Genomic DNA, 21,266 nt, shown 5'->3' with positions numbered 1-21,266 from the left:
AAATTACTCTTAGAATGACTATTTTACCTTTAATAAACTATTAAATGAATATTTGCATATTTTCCCTATCTAATATCATTAATCAATTACATATTTCTCCTGTCTTAAAAGTTAAACTAGATGCTGGGGGAGGGAGGAAATACTACATGAATTGGGGAAATATATAATTGATTGATGATATTAGATAGCGGAAATATGCAAATATTCATTTAATAGTTCATTAAGGGTAAAATAGTCATTCTAAGAGTAATTTTAATGAAAATGAGAAATATGTAATTGTTTTTTTTTTTTTTTTTTTTTTGTGGGGGGGGGGGGGGGGGGGCGGGGGGCATAGAAAATTCAAAAGCTTTTATCAAACAATAATAAATAGCAAAGGTCTCAGGTTTGGATTTAGCTTTCACTGATTTTGTACTTTTAACCCCCTTGAAGGCCACATGTTGTATGCAAGCTGCGATTTATCTTATCTCATTGGTTAGCAGGGTATTGATGGGCAGTTTTCCATAACGGGTTATCGCGATTACCAAAAAGAAGAACCGAAGAAATAAATGTATTTATAGAACTTATTTAGAACCATGAGAAAGTGACTTAAATGCTATTACAACAGAATGACCTAACCCACCAATGCTTTTTACATAGACTGGGATATAGAAAACCCTTGTTATAATGGATCATCTTTATACAATCAGAATGGCCTCCATTTCTCTAACTTATTTCCTTCAGAAAAATATTATAAATTATTTTAGTTTTTTCACGAAGAAACGGCATCATGACATGTATTCATCTGCTTGAAGGCGGACGATTATTCCCTGATGGGTTTGGTCCAGATGGCTGTTTATAAACTTTCTTCTCTTCCTGCAAGCAAGATAACGCGAACAATTTACTCAGATGTGGCAAAATGGATGGTTGGATAATGGGGATCAAAGTGGGAAATTTCTAGTGTGATCAGCGGGTTGGGTAAGGGTCAAAATGGGTAATTTATAGTATGGGTCGCAGGTTGGATAATGGGTCAAAATGGGAAATTTCTTGTGCTAGTCATGCTGGCACACAACACTTGTATTTACTTTTCTAGATTCAATAAACAACTGATGTTTTATATAACATTTTGTGCATTATGAACACAAAACTGACCTGTTGAACCAACCTGTTTTCGTTTCAAGTAAGTTTACATATTAGCCAGCTCGAATTGACCTATAAGTACCTGTGGAGTGGAGCCGCGTATGATGCCTGGCTTTGAGTTACGTTGAGCTGCCCAAACCTCGAAATCAACTATAAATAGGTGAACAAGCAAATTCAATATGATTGAATCACAAAACACTTTTAAAAATTTCTCATGGGTACTATTACAATAATAATAATCTAATTCTTTGAATAAATATAATTACGATAGTTGACTTCTGAAGGGGTACTTAATGTTTTGACTTTTGACGGTATACTTTAAATTTCATGTAAGAACGAAACGTAACACCCTCGGCAAATCCTAAGAATAACACCAACGTGAACGCCACTAATTGTGGATGAGAGAAGAATTAAAGAGTTAAGTATATTTTGGTGAGAGCAACCTCAGGATGGGTGATTTCGTGGTAACTGGTAAGTTTATGCTCATGCAACCAAAAACAAATTTTTGTGCTCATAGTAGACAAAACATACAATATTGATTGGTATGAATGTCGAATGTTACACGAAAAAAAAATCATTGACTACCTTTAATAAGATGTGGCCATACAAGAAAAAAAAGGACATAAAAACATGATGAACTCTGACTCAAGAAAGTAATGAATTTGACCATAAAAGTGATAAAGAAAAGGTTGCATATATACCTGATTTACTTGCATAACCTTTAGATGGCAATAACAAGAGGCAAATTAGGAGGAGATGAGATAGAATGTGTAGCTTCTTCATTTTGAAAATGTAATGGTTTCAAGTGTGATGAAACTGAAGATAGAAATGGGACCTTGATTTAGGTGTATGATGATTAGACTCTTAATAAGTTGTCTAGTAATCATATTTGTGTTTGAAAGTTTTAATTCTTATTAATAACTATGTAACACTCAGGATCCAATGCTAATCATTTGTATATAGACCTGTTCACCATTGGGTAAAATTATAATCAATATTTTTTTTTGTTTTGCTTTAAAAAAGCTTAAAGATTTACTCTAGTCTACCCAAATGGAAACTTCCTAAAAGATCATTTATCATATAGAGTTAAGTGTGGTCGAAACGGATTAATGCATTTTCTTTATTTTGGGTAGAGCTCGATCAATCATTGTAATCTGGGCACGCCATTATAAACTATCCTGACTCACAGCTCAAAATTACATGACTCGTCGTTATAAAAAAAAAAAAACTTGACTCATCGTTTTAACTTTTTTGTATAACAATACTATTAATCAAATTAAAGATTAAAAAAATATTCGATTTATAGTTTAACATTTAAGCAAATAACGCATGAAAACGTAATTAACGTTAAAAAGAAATGAGGGAATTTTATAAAAGTCAACAAGGATGTGTTACTCAAAAATATCCATCAAGCTCTTAAATCATTGTTTGCATCCTATGTAGTAACGTGACATCCTCTACCTATCGGCTATCTCAATCATTGATTTCTTTTTTTATCACACACATATGTGTATGTTGGAAGCTATGGTAATACTCTTTCCAGGGAAAGAATTGTAATCTATTTTTATTTTATTTTATTATTTTTTTTTTTTTTTTTTTGACCCTGGAAAGATGAATTATAAATCAATACTAGCAATGAGCTAGAAAAAATAAAACCAAATTGACCACTCTATGGGTGATATTTTTGCCCAATGTTTTAATCATGAAAATAAGAATGATGAAGCCTTGATATTATGGGGTTCTCTTTGTTGTGCATTGACTTTTCTTTAACAAATCATTAAAAGATCTACAAATTTCAAGTGTTAAATGATTTCTGTCGTCGGCATGCTTATATAGTTGTCGATGTACGGCTTTGGCTACTTTTTTTCTTTGTTTTTCTATGGACAAGTAATTTTGTCTCCTCAAGAAAAGAGTATTATGCCTCATGTGATTACTAATATGTTGGAATACATACGAGAATGTTAATATGTTGGAATATATACGAGAATATATTGTTGTAATATATAACTAAACCCGAGTTATTTTTATTTAACGTTTCAACATGAATTTATAAGGTCGATTTTAAAACACCCCGCTGTTTTAATGTATTTTTAAAGCGTTTGATTTTTCAAACTGTACGACGCTCATCTCTAAATACACCATTACAACATGTTTTTATTCAACGTTCAAACCGACCCGTTGTAATGACCTACCGTCGTGTTTATCTTTATATACGTTTTAGTACAAATTTTGTTCGAGTAACTTGGCTTTTAATACAATAACGTAACTTTTCTATAACTTTCGAATATATTGCCACGATGTGGTTTTTTTGCCTCACGTTTGCGGTTTATTTATATTTATTTACGTTTCGAACCCGTCACAAAACGCGGGTGAAAAAAATATCAGAAGGAGAAATGGCACGTATATATCAAAAGATTGCACGAATTAAATCACATATTTTAGAAAACAGAATCAAGTCAGTATCACGACTATTACAACTAGAATCAAGTGGTGGGAGGTGTGTATTTTTCTTGGGAGATGCGGTTTGACCCTCATTTGGCACAGAGTGAGGCACTGATTGGAATGATAGGAAGGTGACCCAGAGAAATTTAGGTTCGATTCTTGAGCCAAACGAGTTTTACCGATAATTCCACCGTCGTGCCCCTACGGACGGACGGGTTACCGGGTTTTCCCCGAAATTGGTAGTGGACCCGGGCTACTCTTGGAATACTTAGTTTGGTCCAATGGGTGCTTTGAGAGTGCTCGAGATGGATTCTGTTGGCCAATAAAAAAATAACAAGTGTACATTGAAGCTTAAAGTATTTAAAGATGTATTTACCTTACTTTAAAAGCATTTATGACGATCACACTATGTGTACTAAACGTTAAGAAGGTATCACCTCTTCTCCATGATGCGCCAAACACCACGACACAACACCATTAACGGGGAGTCATGTGTTTAACGAGCGTTAAAGTGGTGAGAATTTGAGGGATGTGAGAGAGTGAAAGATCCTTTTTTTTTAATTTTGAGTCAATTACTTGTTGTCACATCACCCACATTTATTTATTTAGTTTTAGTTAAACCAATACACACTTCTGAAAAGTTTTAACTAAGCCAATACACACTTTTAAAATTTAGTTAGGCCAAAGAATGTGGTACACTAATGAACACCCATCACTTTCCTACATCTAATCACCACGTAAGCATTCTCTTCCACTGTCCATGGGTGTGGTTCATTATCCCTCCTTTATGACCTCTTTTTTTAAATTAATTATTCACTTAAATTACTTTTCATCACACTCGTGACCTTTGTGGAGATCTTCACCATCATCACCATTCACCAAAAGGAGATGCGGTGTTCCACTAATGGCCATGAAGCCACATTATCCCCCAACCACCCTTTACTACCCATACCGTTTAGCCTTAGTGAGAGTCTTGCCTACATGGTAGTAATGTGACGGTGATATGAGAGTCAGTTTTATTCTTTTTAATTAAACCACTACACAATCTTAAATATTACTTTTAAGAATTTCTTCGAATTAATATATTGTTTTCCCAATCCAACAACACAAGATGGCTTGCAAAAAAAGTATCAAGTATTTGTTTCACTAAACAATTTTCATCTAACTTATTTTAACAAAAAAAATCCAAAATTATAAATTTCGTTTCGACAGAAATGAACATTGTTTCTAGTCGTTAAAGACTTTGGTTCACAACAAGTTGGTTATGAGTTCGAATATGTGTTGTAACAACCTTTTTATCTGTTTTTATGATAAAAACTTCAAAACATTAGGGTTTTTCTTTTCAACGTTGCCCTTTGCCCCTTCATTGACGATTTCACGAGTCACGACCAAACACAAACCAAGAGAAAGAGGGCGAAAGCGATCAACAGATAACCGTGAATTTTTCTTACATTGACGAGATTTCTTAATTTTTATGGTATAAATGTCAATATTTTAATATACATCACCAAACCTGAATAATCCGAAATATACAATGTATTGAATATTTGAATATTAAGCCTTGACTGTGGAGATGTTAATGGGTCAACTTAACCAACCCTCATGGGTGATGAAAGAAAATTATGCGTCAACTTGACCAAAACTCATTGAAGCCCATTTGGAAAAAAGATGTATTGTTTCTAAAGCCAGCTCCTTTTGGTCTGTTACTCAAATAATAAACGTAAGTGACTAATTATATACCACTTTATTTAACTTTAGCTAATTTTAAAATTGTATAAATACCTAAAGTGAATTAAGATTCAAGTATAAATCAATATCACAAAACTAGTTCCAATCCCTCCATTTCTGATTTGTCACGTCTAAACAAACCAAACAAATACAAACAATGTCTTGTCCGTGTTCTTTTATTAAGAAATGTGTGTTTATATACACCTTTAAAATTAAATCTGCATTTTTCATAAGAAAAGTTACGAACCCACCAAAAATAAATAACTAACATAGCTATTCGAGCATACTTGAAATAATTATCATAAACATAATTAACACAAAAAATAAGCATTTTGTCAAATCATTAACACAAATTTGAATTGAAATTGTCAAATAAAAGATGTTGGCGGAGCCGTATGGTATAATTGTGGCTTCAAATTTTTTAAAGTAGTAAATTGCCAAAATCGTCCCTGAGGTTTGAGCATGTTTGACAATTTCATCCAAAGCAACTTTTTTTACCATATTGTCCTACACTTTTGATATTTTTTGCCATTTTCATCCAAATGCCATTTTCATTTAGGTTATTTTTTCTGTCATATATTTGGATGAAAATGTCAAAAAATCTCAAACCTCATTGGACGATTTTAGCAATAAAGGTTAGACGTTTGCATAAAAATGGAAAAAAAATCTCAAAAGTGAAGGGCAATATGATACAAAAAAGTTGTTTTGGATGAAACTGACAAACATATCCAAACCTCGGGGACGATTTTGCCAATTTACTCTTTTTAAAAACTAAAACCAATAAAATAAAAATATAACATAAAAAACCTTTAAATGAATGAACATAAACAAGTAAACAGAAAATGAGCACATTACCGAACGTTCACAAACATAAATGAACAAACGCAGCCTCTATTCATGTATGTTTGTTTGTTTAACTTATCAAACGAAATTTCGTGTTCATGTATTAAACGAACTTCCTACCGAACAGTTTCACAAACTATTCGTTGAACGTTTGGTTCGTTTAATGTAATTCAATTTTACAAATGTTTTAAGATCGTATATTTTCATAACCCTATGCATGATTCAATTATAAAATAAAGGTCACCGTAACTTATAGAAAGGTCAATTGTGAGAAATCTTTAAACTAAAAGTATGGAAATGTTTGCAGTTCAAATCAAACAACTCAGTTCATGCATGAATCAGTTGATCATCAGAACCCAGTCACCAAACGTATTTTCGGAATGATTAAAAGCACCAAAAACTATAAATCAAACAACAATTTCAATTCATTGAGATTAAAGAAATGTAATGTGCTGATGCATATTCAAAATAAAAATCACATCTTAAATCTTTTTATTACCATTGGAGACAATAAGAAGCAATGTTCGCATATACTCACATCACCGCTACAGAGCCATTTAACTGCAAAACAAACGGAACTTATAAGAACAAAACTTGACAAATCCTAAATCTTGTCATCATTTGCACAGTAGATGAAACATACTACAAGCCTACACCTATGATTAAGTCCAAATATATAATCTTTTGTTGTTTTCTATCCTAAGTTGCATTAGCAACAAGGCATGGAACTCATAGACAAATCCTAAATATTTGCATTATAGAATATGATGGTGCCTAATAAGTGTAACATAAGACATGTCCAAACAAAATTAGCCGGGCTAAAAGCGGCATGAACCAGGTCACTTTCCAAAATGAATTACATGAAGCAATGTGGGATCAAAACCACATTCATACAAAAAGTAAAAACACTTTCCGGACTGTGTTTTAAAGGAAGATTATAGTATTATACTACATTATATGCAGTTAATATTGGTGATATATCGGTTATATCAGTCATATCGGTCCATTAGTAAAATATTGGTGTCAAATATCGGTCAGAATATCAGTACCGATATATCACCAATTTTTGACCGGTATAACCAATATATCACTGAATTATTAGCGTTAAATTGCTATATATAAAAATTCTGCATTATATTAAAATTACAGATATCTCACGAGATAACCTATATCTCAAATATCGGTCATTGACGGATACCCGATAGTTTACCACATTAACTGCATAGACTACATATTTTATTAATATTGGTAAATGTACTACTACTACATTATAAAAGTTGTATGTCATATATGTGTTTTCAAGACATTACCAAACAGATAAATTCATGTTGCTTTCTATCCTAAACAATAATTGCAAACTCAAACATCTGAAAACTCCACTAGTAATTCTATCCTAACTCAATAACTAACCAGTTCCTAGATCTTTATAAGATGCACATAATAAACTACATTAATAATCCACTACTATTCATTTCCACAAACCCTAATTATCATTCTAAATCCCCAAACAACAAATCAACACATGAGAATTGAAAATATAAGATCCAGATCTAGGGTTTCAAAAACATAGATTGATATTAAAAAACGTGGCGTGGTACCTCTTGTGCCTCTGAGCAAACACTGAGTTTTTCTTATCTTCTTCTGCAATTACACAAAAAAATTAACCTAAATCACAAGATTTCCGATGGAGAAATTGAACATAAATCGGATACGAACCAGTAAGGCCGAGGGAGAACTTGGTGATGATGGTTCCGGTGATGGCGAATCCGACGAGGAAGGGCCAGTTCCGGTTGAATTCTCTCTTGAAGAAGACGTTCCACGGATCGAATTTCCTCATTTTGTCTGTCTGATCAAATGTTTCTCAAGCCTGACGCAAGGTTTGGTTTGGTTTGGCCGTTTGGGGTAGTATACTTACATATATAACATGGATTTGGGCTCATGTATGGGCTCTTATGTTTCCAGCCCATAGCCTATTTAAATTTTAAGTTAACCACACCTATATATCAAGTTTTTTTATTCTATGGTTTCAATTTTGTAATATTTTACAGTATTAACACTAATGTTCGATAATTTTTCTGTTAATTGAAGGACATTTCAGTCATTTAACATTGGAATATTAGATTTTAATAATCTCAATTATTCGTCGTTGGCCGCCAACAGTCCCAACTTTAAAAATAACCACTAATAGTCCCAACTGTTAACATATTGGTCTTCAATGGACCCTGACTGACAGATCCCTAACGATGTTAGTCTTCGGTAGCCGGAAAAAGTCTCCTAAGAGTCCGTTCTAAGGTTATAAAGAGGTTTTGGACGAAAATGTTGAGTTTTCCGGTCAAAAAGTTGAGTTTTCCAAGCAAAAAGAAGTTTTCTAACTACCTCGATAACTGTAGCTTTTACTAGAAAATGGTTCCTAAAGGTTTATAATAAGGTTACCAAGAGGTTTCGGATGAAAAGGTTGAGTTTTCCGACCAAAAAATAGTTTTCCAACAAAGATAAGTTTTTTTTCCGACGACCGGAGACTAATGGAGTTAGGGTTCTGTTAGCCAGGGTCCATTTGAGGTCAATATGTTAATAGTTGGGACTGCCAGTGGTTATTTTTTAAGTTGGGACTATTGGCGGCCAACGACAAATAGCTAGGATTATTAAAAACCAATATTCCTTTAATATTTGAAGGACTAATATATATAACTTTCTAATACGGAATGACTGTTAACGTATTTTGTACAAAATATTAAAAGATAAAGAAATAAGAAAATATTAGAAGTGTTGGTGATGACTATAGTTGTTTCTTGCACCTTTTTGTTGCTGGTTCTAGCACTTTCGTCATTTCCTTCACTGGTTCTGGCACCTTCTCTTTTATTGTTGGTGGTGTCGTGGCGGTTTTTCAGCTTCTTTACACTCAACTGTAGGTTTGACAGCTCTGATGTCGATGGAGGAGTCGATTCATCTTTCCCAACCATCTCATCACATGCCTTAACTTCTTCAACAACCACCACAGGTTTCTCTTCCTCCGCTAGCGTCTCCTTCTTCACCTATAATGTTCCAAAACACAGTGTTCCAAGCCATGCAGAAGCACTACCGATTTAAGACGTGATCATTCACCAACTGAAAACCCCTAAATGAACGAGTAAGTCGAAATCACTAAAGAACCACCATAACTTGGTACTGATTTCCTCAATTGAAGCATGTAAGTACAATTAACCCCGTTGTTTGAATGAACACCCATCGAATGTTGTTAAATCTAATTGCTAACATCAACGATCACTAAGGGTGAGCAGAAAACCGAAAATACCGAACTGAAACCGAAAAAATCGATTTAACCGAACCGAAATTTACGATTCGGTCATGGTCTTGCATTTTTTTAAACCGAGTAACCTAAAAATCATTTTTTTAATGTTTTTATATATATTGAATTAGGAATTATTAATTTTACTCTTGAATATCAAGTATTTATAATAAGAAATTAACATTTTATTTATCTTTGAAATGATTTATCTATTGCTTGTAAGAAATAACAAAATTAACATAAAGGTTAAATGATTTTTAAAGTATTATAAAAGAAAATGTCTTAATAAAAACTTTGAAGAAATATAACGATAGATTAGAATGTTAGGTTTATGTGAACAATGTTAATTAAAAATGTTAAATATAATAAATTAAATGTAAACATCTAAGAACGTCTCTTCAATTTGGGACTATACTTTTTATTTTTGAATCTTGTGTAATTTTGTTCTAAAAACCGAAAAAAACGAACCAAAACATGCACACCCCTATAATCACACGAGAATGAAAAAATGAAAGGAATAGTTCGGTTTGGTAAGAAAAGGATGTTAAGCCCAAGGCTTGTTGGACCATTTGAAATCATTAAACGAATAGGACCAGTAGCATATCAACTAAAGTTACCAGAATAGATGATTGGATGTATATCATGTATGCAACTTACGAAAATGTTTAGCTGATGAATCTTTATTCATACCTCTTCAAGATATAGAGGTAAATGAAAAATTGAAATTTGTTGAGGAACTCATACAGATCAAATATAGGAAGATCAAGAATATCAAACATAAAGATTAGTTCTGGTCAAAGTGAAGTGGGATTCAAAACGTAGACCAAAATTGGGAATTGGAATCGGAGATAAAACAAAAATATCCATACTTGTTTCAGTGAATCTCGAGGATGAGATTTAAAACAAGGCGAGGAGAATGTAACAACCCTAAAAATGTCCAGAATAAACCCGTAATCGAAACAGTGACGCGACGAAGCTTAGGGAACCTGTCGCATGGCGCGACATGGAGAGATTCCACATGGTGCCACATGTTGCCACGTGGCAAGCCTACGTGGCTGAGTAAGCTGACCTAGCCCTAATTTGCTTCTTCGCGTGGTGTGATGACGTCAAAAATCAGGTATATATATAGGGAGGGTCTTGGGCAGTCTCATTTGCTCACTCTTGCTTCGAAATCTCGTGCTCTCGAGTCTCTGTCTCATATTTCGTGTATCAAAACCCTAAATCGCTTGAACGATACCCTATCCGATTGGTCTAAAACCCTATCAACGGAGCCAATGTTCTGCCTGCATAAGGTGATACTTTGTTAACCTACGTTGTGGTTTTGATATCGTGATTATCGTTAAGTTTGCTTTGGTCTATACAATAATACATTTGACATTCTATGTAGTTATGGCTTAGGACAATAAGGCCAGATTAAACTAAAAGTATAACAAAGTGAGTCATTCTCTTTTATTAAATGCTTTCAAGACACTAAATGTTTTTCAATTATTACTTATATTTATAGTGATTAAGTCTTTCGATTCTTACTGAAATAACTACTGTCGGTATATGGGGTTTTGTATACATTACCTGATAAGCTTTGTTAATTGGAGAATGACCAATAGTGATATGACCATACACTACAAGAAATTAGGGTGTTTACCCAGACATAATTTACCTACACATGTAAATGTGTGGGTATTTACCTACACATGTTTGTATATGTGTGGGTAATGGTTGATAATATATTTTAATAAATGATTAACACTTAATATGTGTTGGTAATGGATTTTAGCTACACTTGGTGTTGGTGGGAAAATTTCCCCCCAAAATTGGCAATCAATTAAATATTAAATTACCTACACATGTGGCAAATTTTCTTCATTTGTAGGTAAATTATCTACACATATGTAAAAACCTAATATATGTGTAGGTAAATGATTATGTTTGCCAACACATAATTTTTTTTAAAAAAATACGTAGATAAACTAAGTTAATATGTATTTATTTTATTTTTTAAAAATGACGTGGCAAATTAAATGGCTACACATTTTTAAATGTACAATATGTGTAGATATTAGATATATATAAAATAAGTAAATATATATTTTTTGATGACGTGGCAAAACAAATATCTACACATACTACTACAAAATTGGGCAATTGTTACCAAAATTTGCCCAAAAAAAACCATAGTAAATTTAGCCATCAATTTTCCACGACGAAGTAAATTAAGCGTATTTGACATGGCATGGTAGCTAACTGGTCAAAAATTCTGTGACCATTTATTTTTTATTGCAAATTCGTGAGAAAAAATGATAATTTATAAAATAATGTCGCCAAATCATCTGAAAAAAAAATGATGTGGCTGAATTGCCACCGTATTTGCGACCGGTGAAATTTGAGCGGGTTATTTCTAATTTTTTATCCAGCGCGCCATCATACATTATCCACGTTTCACATAACCGACCTCTCCCCATATTAGGGTTTCAATCCAGTTTTACTTGAAGAAAGATATCAACCTCCCTATACACCATTCTAGGTCTAAATCAAAGAACACAACCATCGACCTGTCTGCTCCATATATTAGGGTTTTGTTGCTTCACCATTCCATGGTATGATTCTTGATTTCCCATGACTTTTTTATCCTATGCCTTTCCAAAAATTTAATTTCAAATGATGTACACTTCAACAAGCCTAAATTTAACAGTTAATCAAATGAATTAAATCTTGCTCTTTTCAAGATTTCTTGTGTGGATTTTTAATTGCTACTTAGATAAACCCTAGATATTGGAATTATTATGCGATTATTGAATTAATGGCGACTCAATCCACTTAAAGACTCCAACTTCTGAATTATTATGCGATTGTTTTTTGGAGGGTGTTTGATTTTACTAAAATATTCAAGTTTATGTAGGTCATATCTTGATTTTATAGGTTTACATTTATACAAGATTATGGGTAGGTTTATATATTGGAATTGGGAATCTGAGTTCTTGGTACGATCAGTTTTGATCAGTGATTGAAAGAATCTGATATGAATTTTGATTTTGTTGGACTGGTATCGATCTTTGAAACTAGGGATGAGCATTTGGTACCGGGTGCGGGTACCGAACCATACCGGGTATATTCAGTACCAGTACAGGTTCCTATTTTTCCCGTTTTTCGGTACCGGTACAGTACCGATATTTACGGGTAAAGTAAATACCGGTACTGTATAGGTACCGGTAACGAACCGGTATATTCGGTACCGGTACCAATTTTCCCCGTTTTTTGGTTCCGGTACTTTCCGTACCGAACGGGTACCGTGCTAATCTATATTTGCAACCGGTGATTGTTGCCAAACATGGAATCAAGGATTCTTTCATGTTTCAAATGTTTTTCTGGGTATTAATAGATGCTAAATGCATTGTGTTTTTTATAGGTTTTAGTCAAACATAGTATGGAACAAATATCTGAAACATACATTATATTTTAATCAATCATATTTCCTTTTTATATATCTATCTTACATTCAAAATTGGTTTTCAGATTAAATCTTCAACATTTTTTTAAAAAAACAGTGTTATATGTTCTTTTAATGGTATTGGTACTTTTAATGGTACCATACCGACTAAAGATACCCGTGTTTGGTTTTGACTTTAACTCAATTTCGGTTGTCTGCGCTATGCAGTACAGTACCGGTACTTTTAACGGTACGGTACCATAGCCTACCTAACATAATGGGTATAGTATTAGATTTTGAATTTACTTCAATTTCGGTAACATCACTATGCAGTATGGCGCAAGTTTGGGACTTTTAAAGGGTATTTTACCATACTAGAACCGACCAAAACATACGAGATAATCCTGATAGGAAATTATATGTTTGATAGGTATTTCCAAATCTGAGAAAATAACCTAGATAAACCATAGTTGTCAATAGCGAGCGTAGTGATCGCTATAGCGCACTACATAGCGTATAGGTCTAGGCTCGCTATTAGGGTTGTAGCGATAATAGCGGTTTTTTTGTTTTTTTAATATAACTAGCAATTAAATATTTGAGTTTTAAAACTACTATATTTGCAATGCATGTGCAGCTCAGGTGTTCGATAAAATGCTTGTACCAGATCGTTGAAGAAATTGGATTCGTTGAACAAAAAACGGCTCTATATTTTCCTTTGGTCATCAGGTAATCGATTACTTAATAGTTTCTACTTTCATCACTTGTATCTAATCTTTTCTACACACAGCTCGTCAAAATTAGGGGCTTTTTTGGATTGGAATTTGGTGCATTTGGAGTCATGAGCACTGGGGATTTCCTCAACTTTTATTTTTCTAAACTTAAGTTTCCATGTAAGTTTTTAGGCTTTATTTTAATGTTACCACTGTTCTTTTGATGATGTCGTTTATTCAAGCTAAGCTATCTTAGATATCAACCAACAAATTTGGATTAAATATTACATCTTCTAATCATACACTAGCAGTAGCGATAGTCTGGGGTTCACTTAGTTCCAAATAGGTCAATTAGGATGGATGTGTTTATCTCAAATTTAGGTGAAATGTAAAAATTAAATAAACAAGGACAGGTCAAACATGTTAGTTTTTTCAAAATATAATCTTATTATTACGATCTTCTAAAGGCATTCATTCAAATATTCATGTTATTATTATTATTATTATTATTATTATTATTATTATTATTATTATTATTATTATTATTATTATTATTATAGTAATAAACTAATATTATTGTTTTTGCATGTTTCATCAAGTCGTCACTGAGTTCTTATCATTGGGGTCTCTCGAAAGCTATCGGAACACTCTAGTTAATTAACTATATTTAAAAATAGATAAATGGATGAGAAGTTTTGTTGGTCAACCAAAAGAAGCAGCCATGCCCGAGCAGCCGCATAGTCGATATAATTAGCAAATGATAATGTTGAGTTATTTATTACTTTTACAGCTAAAGATGGGATGGTGGATGGCAACATGCTGCGATGGCTGCAATGGTGAATGGCAGCGGTGCTGCAAGCAACCTCGTGGTCGATCCATAGGTCAATAGTAAGTTTTTTATTGCTTTGAGACAAACTTAAAAAACCATTGCAAATGGAAATTTTGAATTTTTTAATGCTTTTGTAGATTACAAGAAGATAATTGGTATGTCAAAGTTTCTATTAACCAACACAAGCAACTTGAAGGATCTCTATTCTCTCCTTTCTTCTGGAATTTTCATCCATCATGAAAAACTGGTGATTCAATCTCCTAAACCACGTATGTTTTCTGCTTTCCACACGTTTACTTTTTTTTTTCTTCCAGCACGTCTACTTTGTCCGATCGATGCTATCATCCTTAACAATGCGAAATTAACATTAACTAAACTTAAAATAAACTAGAAAGGAGGTTTTTGCGGCTCTATCAGAGTAGAAAGTTTAATGCGGCATTGATATAAGTTTTTTTTTCTTTATGTAATTATAAGTTAGGAATCGTTAGAGGACACTATAAATTTTAAGTTTACATACATGTTTTTTTTATTCCTCTTCTGTCTTGTATTTGTTTTCTTTTCTAAAAGAAGGCTTCAAATGGTGCCAATGCAATGCAGTCACTTCTTAACATGCTAACTTTATTGACAAAGTTGGCACATCTTTTTATCTTCCTTTATATCTTGCTACAAATGTGATTTACCTATATCCTTTGAAAGATGGCTGAATACATAATATATATGTGTGTGTGTGTGTGTGTGTGTGGGGGGGGGGGGGGGAGAAAGCAAAGCGAGTGGGACAATTTCGCGAGTTGGATTGTGAATTAAGTTGCTAGAAAAGCAGCTGAGCTATCAGAAACAAGGGCGTGCGACCCAGTTTCACTCTAAAGCTGCGCGTGATTAATGGCTTCAAAAAGATATTGATAAGTATGAAAAGCTTCTGTCTTTAAATGAGAAGCAGGTAATCATTGTATTGTTTAAATATAGACATTCAAGCATTGGATTATGAAAGAATAGATAAGGTAATGGAATATGAAATTAAAGACATATATATTTAGTCTTTTACGGTCACTAAATCATGTTTGGTTTTCTTGTACATTATAGGAACTGAATGATAATATAGTAAACTTGAAAGAGATTTGGCAGCACAAACACATGTCAAAGGTCGTGAAGCAGAGATAGCTGCTTTGGAAGCTAGAATATCAGGTTATCGAAAAGGTTTTAATCGGCAAAAGGCAAAGAGGGACGAACTTCATGATAAGCGAAAGTACACCTGCATTTTTTTCTATTAATTTATCAATTTAGAGGTGTGCAATGTAACTATATTGGTCTGAACGAAGAACATGATTTTTGCAATAACCAGAACTGATTATACTGGTTCCGGTTTGGTTGTACAGTTCTGTCCTAATTTTGCATCTCATGGTTCGATTTATTGCACCAGACACTGAAGGTCATTACTTAGGTAGGTTATTGTGGGGGACAGAAAGTGCAGTTAATGCTGAAATTGTGCGTCTTAAAGCTGAAGTTGTGAAGGCAGAAAAAGCCTTAGATCATGCTACTCCTAGGGTATGTTTATATCCGATCATACAAATTTTATGCATCAGCTTTATTCTCTTAAATCTATTTTAGCTTCTAGGAGGTGTGAATGTTGTTACATACATGTAGGTGTTGATAGATGATATACATGTACTGATGTACATTGATTTACCTAGACACATATCCATATATGAAGAAGTACTTGTATTCACTACATATGTATGTGAACATACTTCTATCAGTGTTTTAGAACTCCTGCTTTGAACTATTGAACCCCATTAAGTATCTGCATACACATATGTTCGGACATATATACTTGTATACTCACATAAATAATATGGAGATGTATCTTCACGTGTACGTATACCTAGATACATATCCTAAGTTTTATCTCATTTACTCATATGGTGATATCAACAGGACATAAGAAGGGGAATCAATTGTATTTGGAGAATCTGCAGGGAGTACAACATTTCCGGAGTGTATGGTTCAATTATTGAGTTGCTTGAATGTGATGAAAACTTATTTACTGCTGTTGAAGTGACCGTTGGAAACAGGTTTACATAGTCTTTTGACGTACTGGTTTTCATAATTGCCTGCTTCTTTCTATACATTTATATGTTTGTCTGTGCAGCTTATTCCATGTTGTGGTTGAAAGTGATGAAATATCAACTCAAGTAAATCGACACCTTAGTGGAGAGAAAGTTGGTAGAGTTACATTTATACCCCTTAACAGGGTTAAGGCTCCTTATGTCACTTATCCACCAACTTCTGATGCCATTCCTCTTCTTAAGAAACTGAAATATTCCCACAGTTATCATCAAGCATTTTCTCTAGGGCTGTTCGTGAGCCGAGCCGAGACGAGCTAGGGCATGCTCGGGCTCGACTAGATTATAAACCGAGCTAGCTCGGCTCGGATTTGAAACCGAGCTGAAAATCTAAGCTCAGGCTCGGCTTGGTTTTAAACCGAACTGGCTCGGCTCGGCTAGCTTTGCGCTCGGTTGGTTGATCACAAACGGAACTGGTCTAGCCTCGTACCCGATTGACACAGTGCGAAGAAGAATGATGATGACATCTGGGGAAGCCGTCAAGTACTAGAACATATTTGACGCGTTCAACCAAATCGTGAAAAAGGAAGGTGTCAAATCATTGTTCAAGGGTGGAGGTGCTAACATTCTCAGAGCTAGAGCTGTGGCTGGTGCAGGTGTGCTTGCCGGTTGACAATGGTCAAGATCCAACTCTTGATTCTCTTGTTAACTTGGCAAGCCTTTTGATTATTTATGATTTTATTGCCTTGTAGTTTACATTTGTTTCATGTATTAATCAAATTGGCACTTTGTTTCATGTATTAATCAATGGTGACGTTTGTGACATTATGTATGATTTTACTACCTTTTAGTTTACATTTGTTTCAACACATATTAAGATCAATACCAACACATCTTTAACATTTACCTACACATAATATTACTTTTACCTACATATAAGATTACCTTTACTTACACATATATTCATGCCACGTCATCTGCCACGTCAGATGCCATGTCACTTGCCACGTCGGATGCCACATCACCTGCCATGTCAGATGCCACGTCACCTGCCACGTCAAATGCCTTCTAAACAAATTGTTTTACTTTTAACCACACATATAAATGACTTTTAGCCACACATATATGTGTAGGTATAGCTTGCTATATACCTACACATAACTTATGTGTGGGTAATGGCCTATATCCACAGTCACGAGTCTACACATCATTACACTTAATTTATGTGTAGGTAAAGACAACTACCAACACTCTATATGCTTTTTCCCACGCATACTTTGTGTTGGTAAAGCACTAAATTTCTTGTAGTGATAGTCAAATGAATTGTCGAGTGACAAATACCTTTGGGTAGTTGTAAGATATAAACAAATATAAAAACTCTCAATGTTGTAATTATAAGAATGTGTCATTTATACAAATGAATGATCTCATCAGTATTCCTTTTAACCAAATGTTTTTAAACGCGTTTTAGGTGATTTATTGTGAAAAAGAATGGGAAGTGCAACAAGGTACCGGAAGCTTAAATAAGTGTTTATGTCACCTGAACAAAGAAATGTGTTTTGTACTTTAGGGTTTATCCGTAGAAAAACCTTTTATGTAAACATGGCTCTATCCTAAGGATGAGCACGGTACGCGTTCGGTACCGAAAGTACCGGTACCGAATATTGATGCGTGGTCGAAAATCGATGTTCTAATATGTTTAAGTTGATGTTTTTACGTAACTTTTAGTTTCGAATAGCCTACTTTTGATTGGAATTGTGTTTTGCAAATCTAACGGAGTCTAAGGAGCTATTCGGAGCATCGGGACGGAAAACGGGTCAACCGGGAATGCGAAAATGGAAAAACAGAAACCAAGAAAAGGAGGCATCGTCGCCGACGCCCTCCTAGGACGTTGGCGACGCCACTTTGTTAGTCCCGTCGGCTAGAAAGTCTCGTAAGCAATGGATTAGCAAGTCGGACAAAACTGAAGAAACTAGGCAGCGTCGCCGACGCCTTCGGCTAATGTGCGTCGTGAATTTTCGGTTTCCAACGATTTGGGACTGGTTATATTGATTGTTTTCACCATATTTTGGGGAGTTACGTATTGTTGGAGTTTGAAACACCATCTTGGAGCCAATAACACACCACTTCCTAGTCTTCCATTCATCATCCTTTCGATCATAACCCTAATCCACTACCATTACCATCATCATCATTCCATCTTCAATCCATTCATCACAACCACCAACCACAGACCCTAATCATCATACATCTCCATCATCAAGTTTCAAGATGTTCAAGTTCAAGATTCCATCAATCGTTGATCACGTTCCATTCACCATGAGCGACTAATTCTCGCGGGTTTCACCCCGGTGTAGGTTTTTGTAAGTTTCTAGGGTTAAACATTGTTTGAGATTTGATTCCTGACAAGTTGTATTTTGATTTTGAAACCTTTGATAATTGTCATGTATTTGAATTGAATTTGTGAATTGTCGAATGATTATAAAATTTGACTTTGCGAAATGAATGTGTGCACTTATGCCTAGTCTAGGTTAGGATTTACATGTTCTTGGTAACGAAGTGCATTGCGGCCCGTCGTCTACGACGTTGATATCTCTTGGCACCTAAGCCACGCAGCACTAATTCCGTTAATCACTTCTGCAATTGAATTGAATCTAAAACGTGTAGAAACCCTAGGTCTTCAATTACCGAATCGGGTGTGAACCTTGTTCCAAATTATTGTTTTAATCAAGAATCAAGTTTTCGCGTAACCAAAAGCATTCAAGATTAGTAGTAATCATTTTAGTACCAAACTCGTCGGTTTGATCCGACATCTCTTTACAACCAGACAAATTAATCAATTTCATAGCAGACTTCATAATAATTGTGACATTCTTTAAAATCAATCTCGTCCATACACAGACCACAAACTCTTCCTGGTTCGACCCCGTACTACCACTAGCTCATAGTTAAGGGTAAACCAGGTATATAAATATTATATTGACGGGGCGCGACACTCCGATCAAATATACCGGTGTTTTACCCGTAAATACCGGTACCGAAAAACGAGGAAAGTGGGTATCGGTACCGAATATACCCGGTACCAAATGCTTATCCCTACTCTATGCTACTTATTATGAATTAAAAATCTCGGTGTTTTGTAACTCTTATATTCTTCATAACTTACAGTCCTGATGAAGTTTTCCGCTGCTAAAGTTTTAATAAACACTGGTACCATTGGATCTGCTCATGACTCCCATTTGGGGTAGGATCGGTGGTTGTGACAGAAGGTAAAGAGATGTGACATGATACTGAGGTGACATTATCGGGGTGTCACAATTGGCCAACACAACTGAGGTTTCAACAATCTGGAGGTTCAACTCTTGTTATAGGCGAAGGAAGAGTGTCAGGTGATTAGTCACGACTGTAAGCTTAAAGGTTACTGGTTAGAGTAAGAAAACCGTCAACAAGCATGCTTTTTTAAGCGGCTCATTTACTCACCACCCTCATTAATCATAGTCCTAAATCTACACATTTTATTCACTAGGGAACTAGAACTCTCAACCTTACGGGAACAATAAGTTATCAAAATTTTAAAATACCCGAAATACAAATGCACATGAAAGCTGGATGGAACAAAAATAGCTACAAACTCTATACAAAATATGAACTAGATACACGAAAACGTAATTAGCACACAAATTCGTATCATGTATTACCATGATTCCTAAATGAAAGGATGTTTTTTTACCATACACATGAAAAACACACAATTAAGGCCATATGTAGTCATAAAGCCCCTTGTGGGGCGTTATGCGACACGTGTCGTGCCACGTCACACAGGGGCTTTATGGGGTGTCATATCACTAGAGCCCGTAGTCATAAAGCCCATACCCATCATTACCTAATTATTAATTTTCAATTTTATTAATTAATTATAAAAACCCTTAAAACCTTTTGATTCGTGAAACCCTTAAATCTTTCTCACATCACGCCGCGAAGAGGATAGCGCCGCCCCCCATTTTCACCCCCATACCGCCCTTCGTGGCGGTGTTGTATGGCGTTTTCCGGCGCTATGTGGGGGCATAGCGCCCCACTACGTTTGATCTAAGAATAAACTAGAATACACATTTCATTACCATAGGCACAAATTATTACTTTACTATATGTTAATACTAGTGGGAACGCCCGTACGTTGCTGCGGGTGCGCCTAAACTAAACACCTTTTACACCCGCCAAAGTCAAGAAACAGTGACAAAGAAAAAGATGTGTCACATAACTTTTAGACTTGAGAATATCATCGAATTAAACCCACATTTGAGTACTAAAAGTTGAATGTGCATATCATCGAATTAAACCCCGACAAAAAAAAATAGTTAAAAAAAATAATTATAAAAATGCCACTAAAAAGGGTGTTAAGAAAATGTTCGCTCGTTGCTGCAAGTAGTTATGTTTTTTTGACGCATGTTTTGTGGTGGGTTTCAAGTTGCTATGCCATCACATTAAGTAAAAAAGTCTCTTATTCACTGTTTTGAGGTGTACAGTCATATTTAATGTAGCAAGAAAAGTAAAAAATGGCTATAGGGAAAAATAGTCAAACATGATCAATGCTACATGATAAAAAGTCCAAACATTATCAATAGCTGGCACCTTTTACTGAACATGTAACCAAGTCAATCTCTATATACTTTGATTCTATGTTTTGCAGTATAAATACGGAAAAACACAACTGTTCCATCATTTTCATTGGCCTGTTTTGGGAGAAATAAGTCGTTCAGTGTTTATAAGTTTAGTGCTTGAGAAAATATAGAGTTCATTCAAGCAAAATGCACAATTAGCAATAAAAATA

The 21,266-nt window shown here is 34.5% G+C and overlaps 3 protein-coding genes and 1 long non-coding RNA gene across 4 annotated transcripts; 2 read left to right on the top strand and 2 right to left on the bottom strand.

The window, feature by feature from the left end:
* Positions 1-530: 530 nt before the first annotated feature.
* Positions 531-1,945, bottom strand: LOC110940770 (CLAVATA3/ESR (CLE)-related protein 46). The gene is made up of 3 exons (XM_022182331.2): positions 1,818-1,945; positions 1,199-1,266; positions 531-852 (listed from the first exon to the last, which is right to left on the bottom strand). Exons 1-3 carry the CDS (start codon positions 1,897-1,899, stop codon positions 778-780), a joined length of 225 nt encoding a protein of 74 aa, XP_022038023.1. The 5' UTR covers positions 1,900-1,945; the 3' UTR covers positions 531-777.
* Positions 1,946-6,489: 4,544 nt separating this feature from the next.
* Positions 6,490-8,034, bottom strand: LOC110940769. Its single transcript, XM_022182330.2, has 3 exons — positions 7,846-8,034; positions 7,728-7,770; positions 6,490-6,690 (listed from the first exon to the last, which is right to left on the bottom strand). The coding sequence occupies exons 1-3, from the start codon at positions 7,964-7,966 to the stop codon at positions 6,687-6,689; spliced, it is 168 nt and encodes a 55-aa protein (XP_022038022.1). The 5' UTR covers positions 7,967-8,034; the 3' UTR covers positions 6,490-6,686.
* A 3,789-nt stretch (positions 8,035-11,823) lies between these two features.
* LOC110940768 lies at positions 11,824-14,298 on the top strand. Its single transcript, XR_004866059.1, has 4 exons — positions 11,824-12,009; positions 13,474-13,565; positions 13,627-13,729; positions 14,149-14,298. It is a non-coding gene; the product is annotated as an uncharacterized LOC110940768 (long non-coding RNA).
* Positions 14,299-15,475: 1,177 nt separating this feature from the next.
* On the top strand, positions 15,476-17,293 carry LOC110940767 (structural maintenance of chromosomes protein 3). Its single transcript, XM_022182329.2, has 4 exons — positions 15,476-15,621; positions 15,752-15,920; positions 16,311-16,447; positions 16,525-17,293. The coding sequence occupies exons 2-4, from the start codon at positions 15,774-15,776 to the stop codon at positions 16,757-16,759; spliced, it is 519 nt and encodes a 172-aa protein (XP_022038021.1). The 5' UTR covers positions 15,476-15,621; positions 15,752-15,773; the 3' UTR covers positions 16,760-17,293.
* Positions 17,294-21,266: the final 3,973 nt, after the last annotated feature.

Source organism: Helianthus annuus, chromosome 1, assembly GCF_002127325.2.
Source record: "Helianthus annuus cultivar XRQ/B chromosome 1, HanXRQr2.0-SUNRISE, whole genome shotgun sequence".
Taxonomy (NCBI): Eukaryota; Viridiplantae; Streptophyta; class Magnoliopsida; order Asterales; family Asteraceae; genus Helianthus; species Helianthus annuus.
Note: the sequence above shows the minus strand (reverse complement) of the source record. Positions and strands in the feature narration are given on the sequence as shown.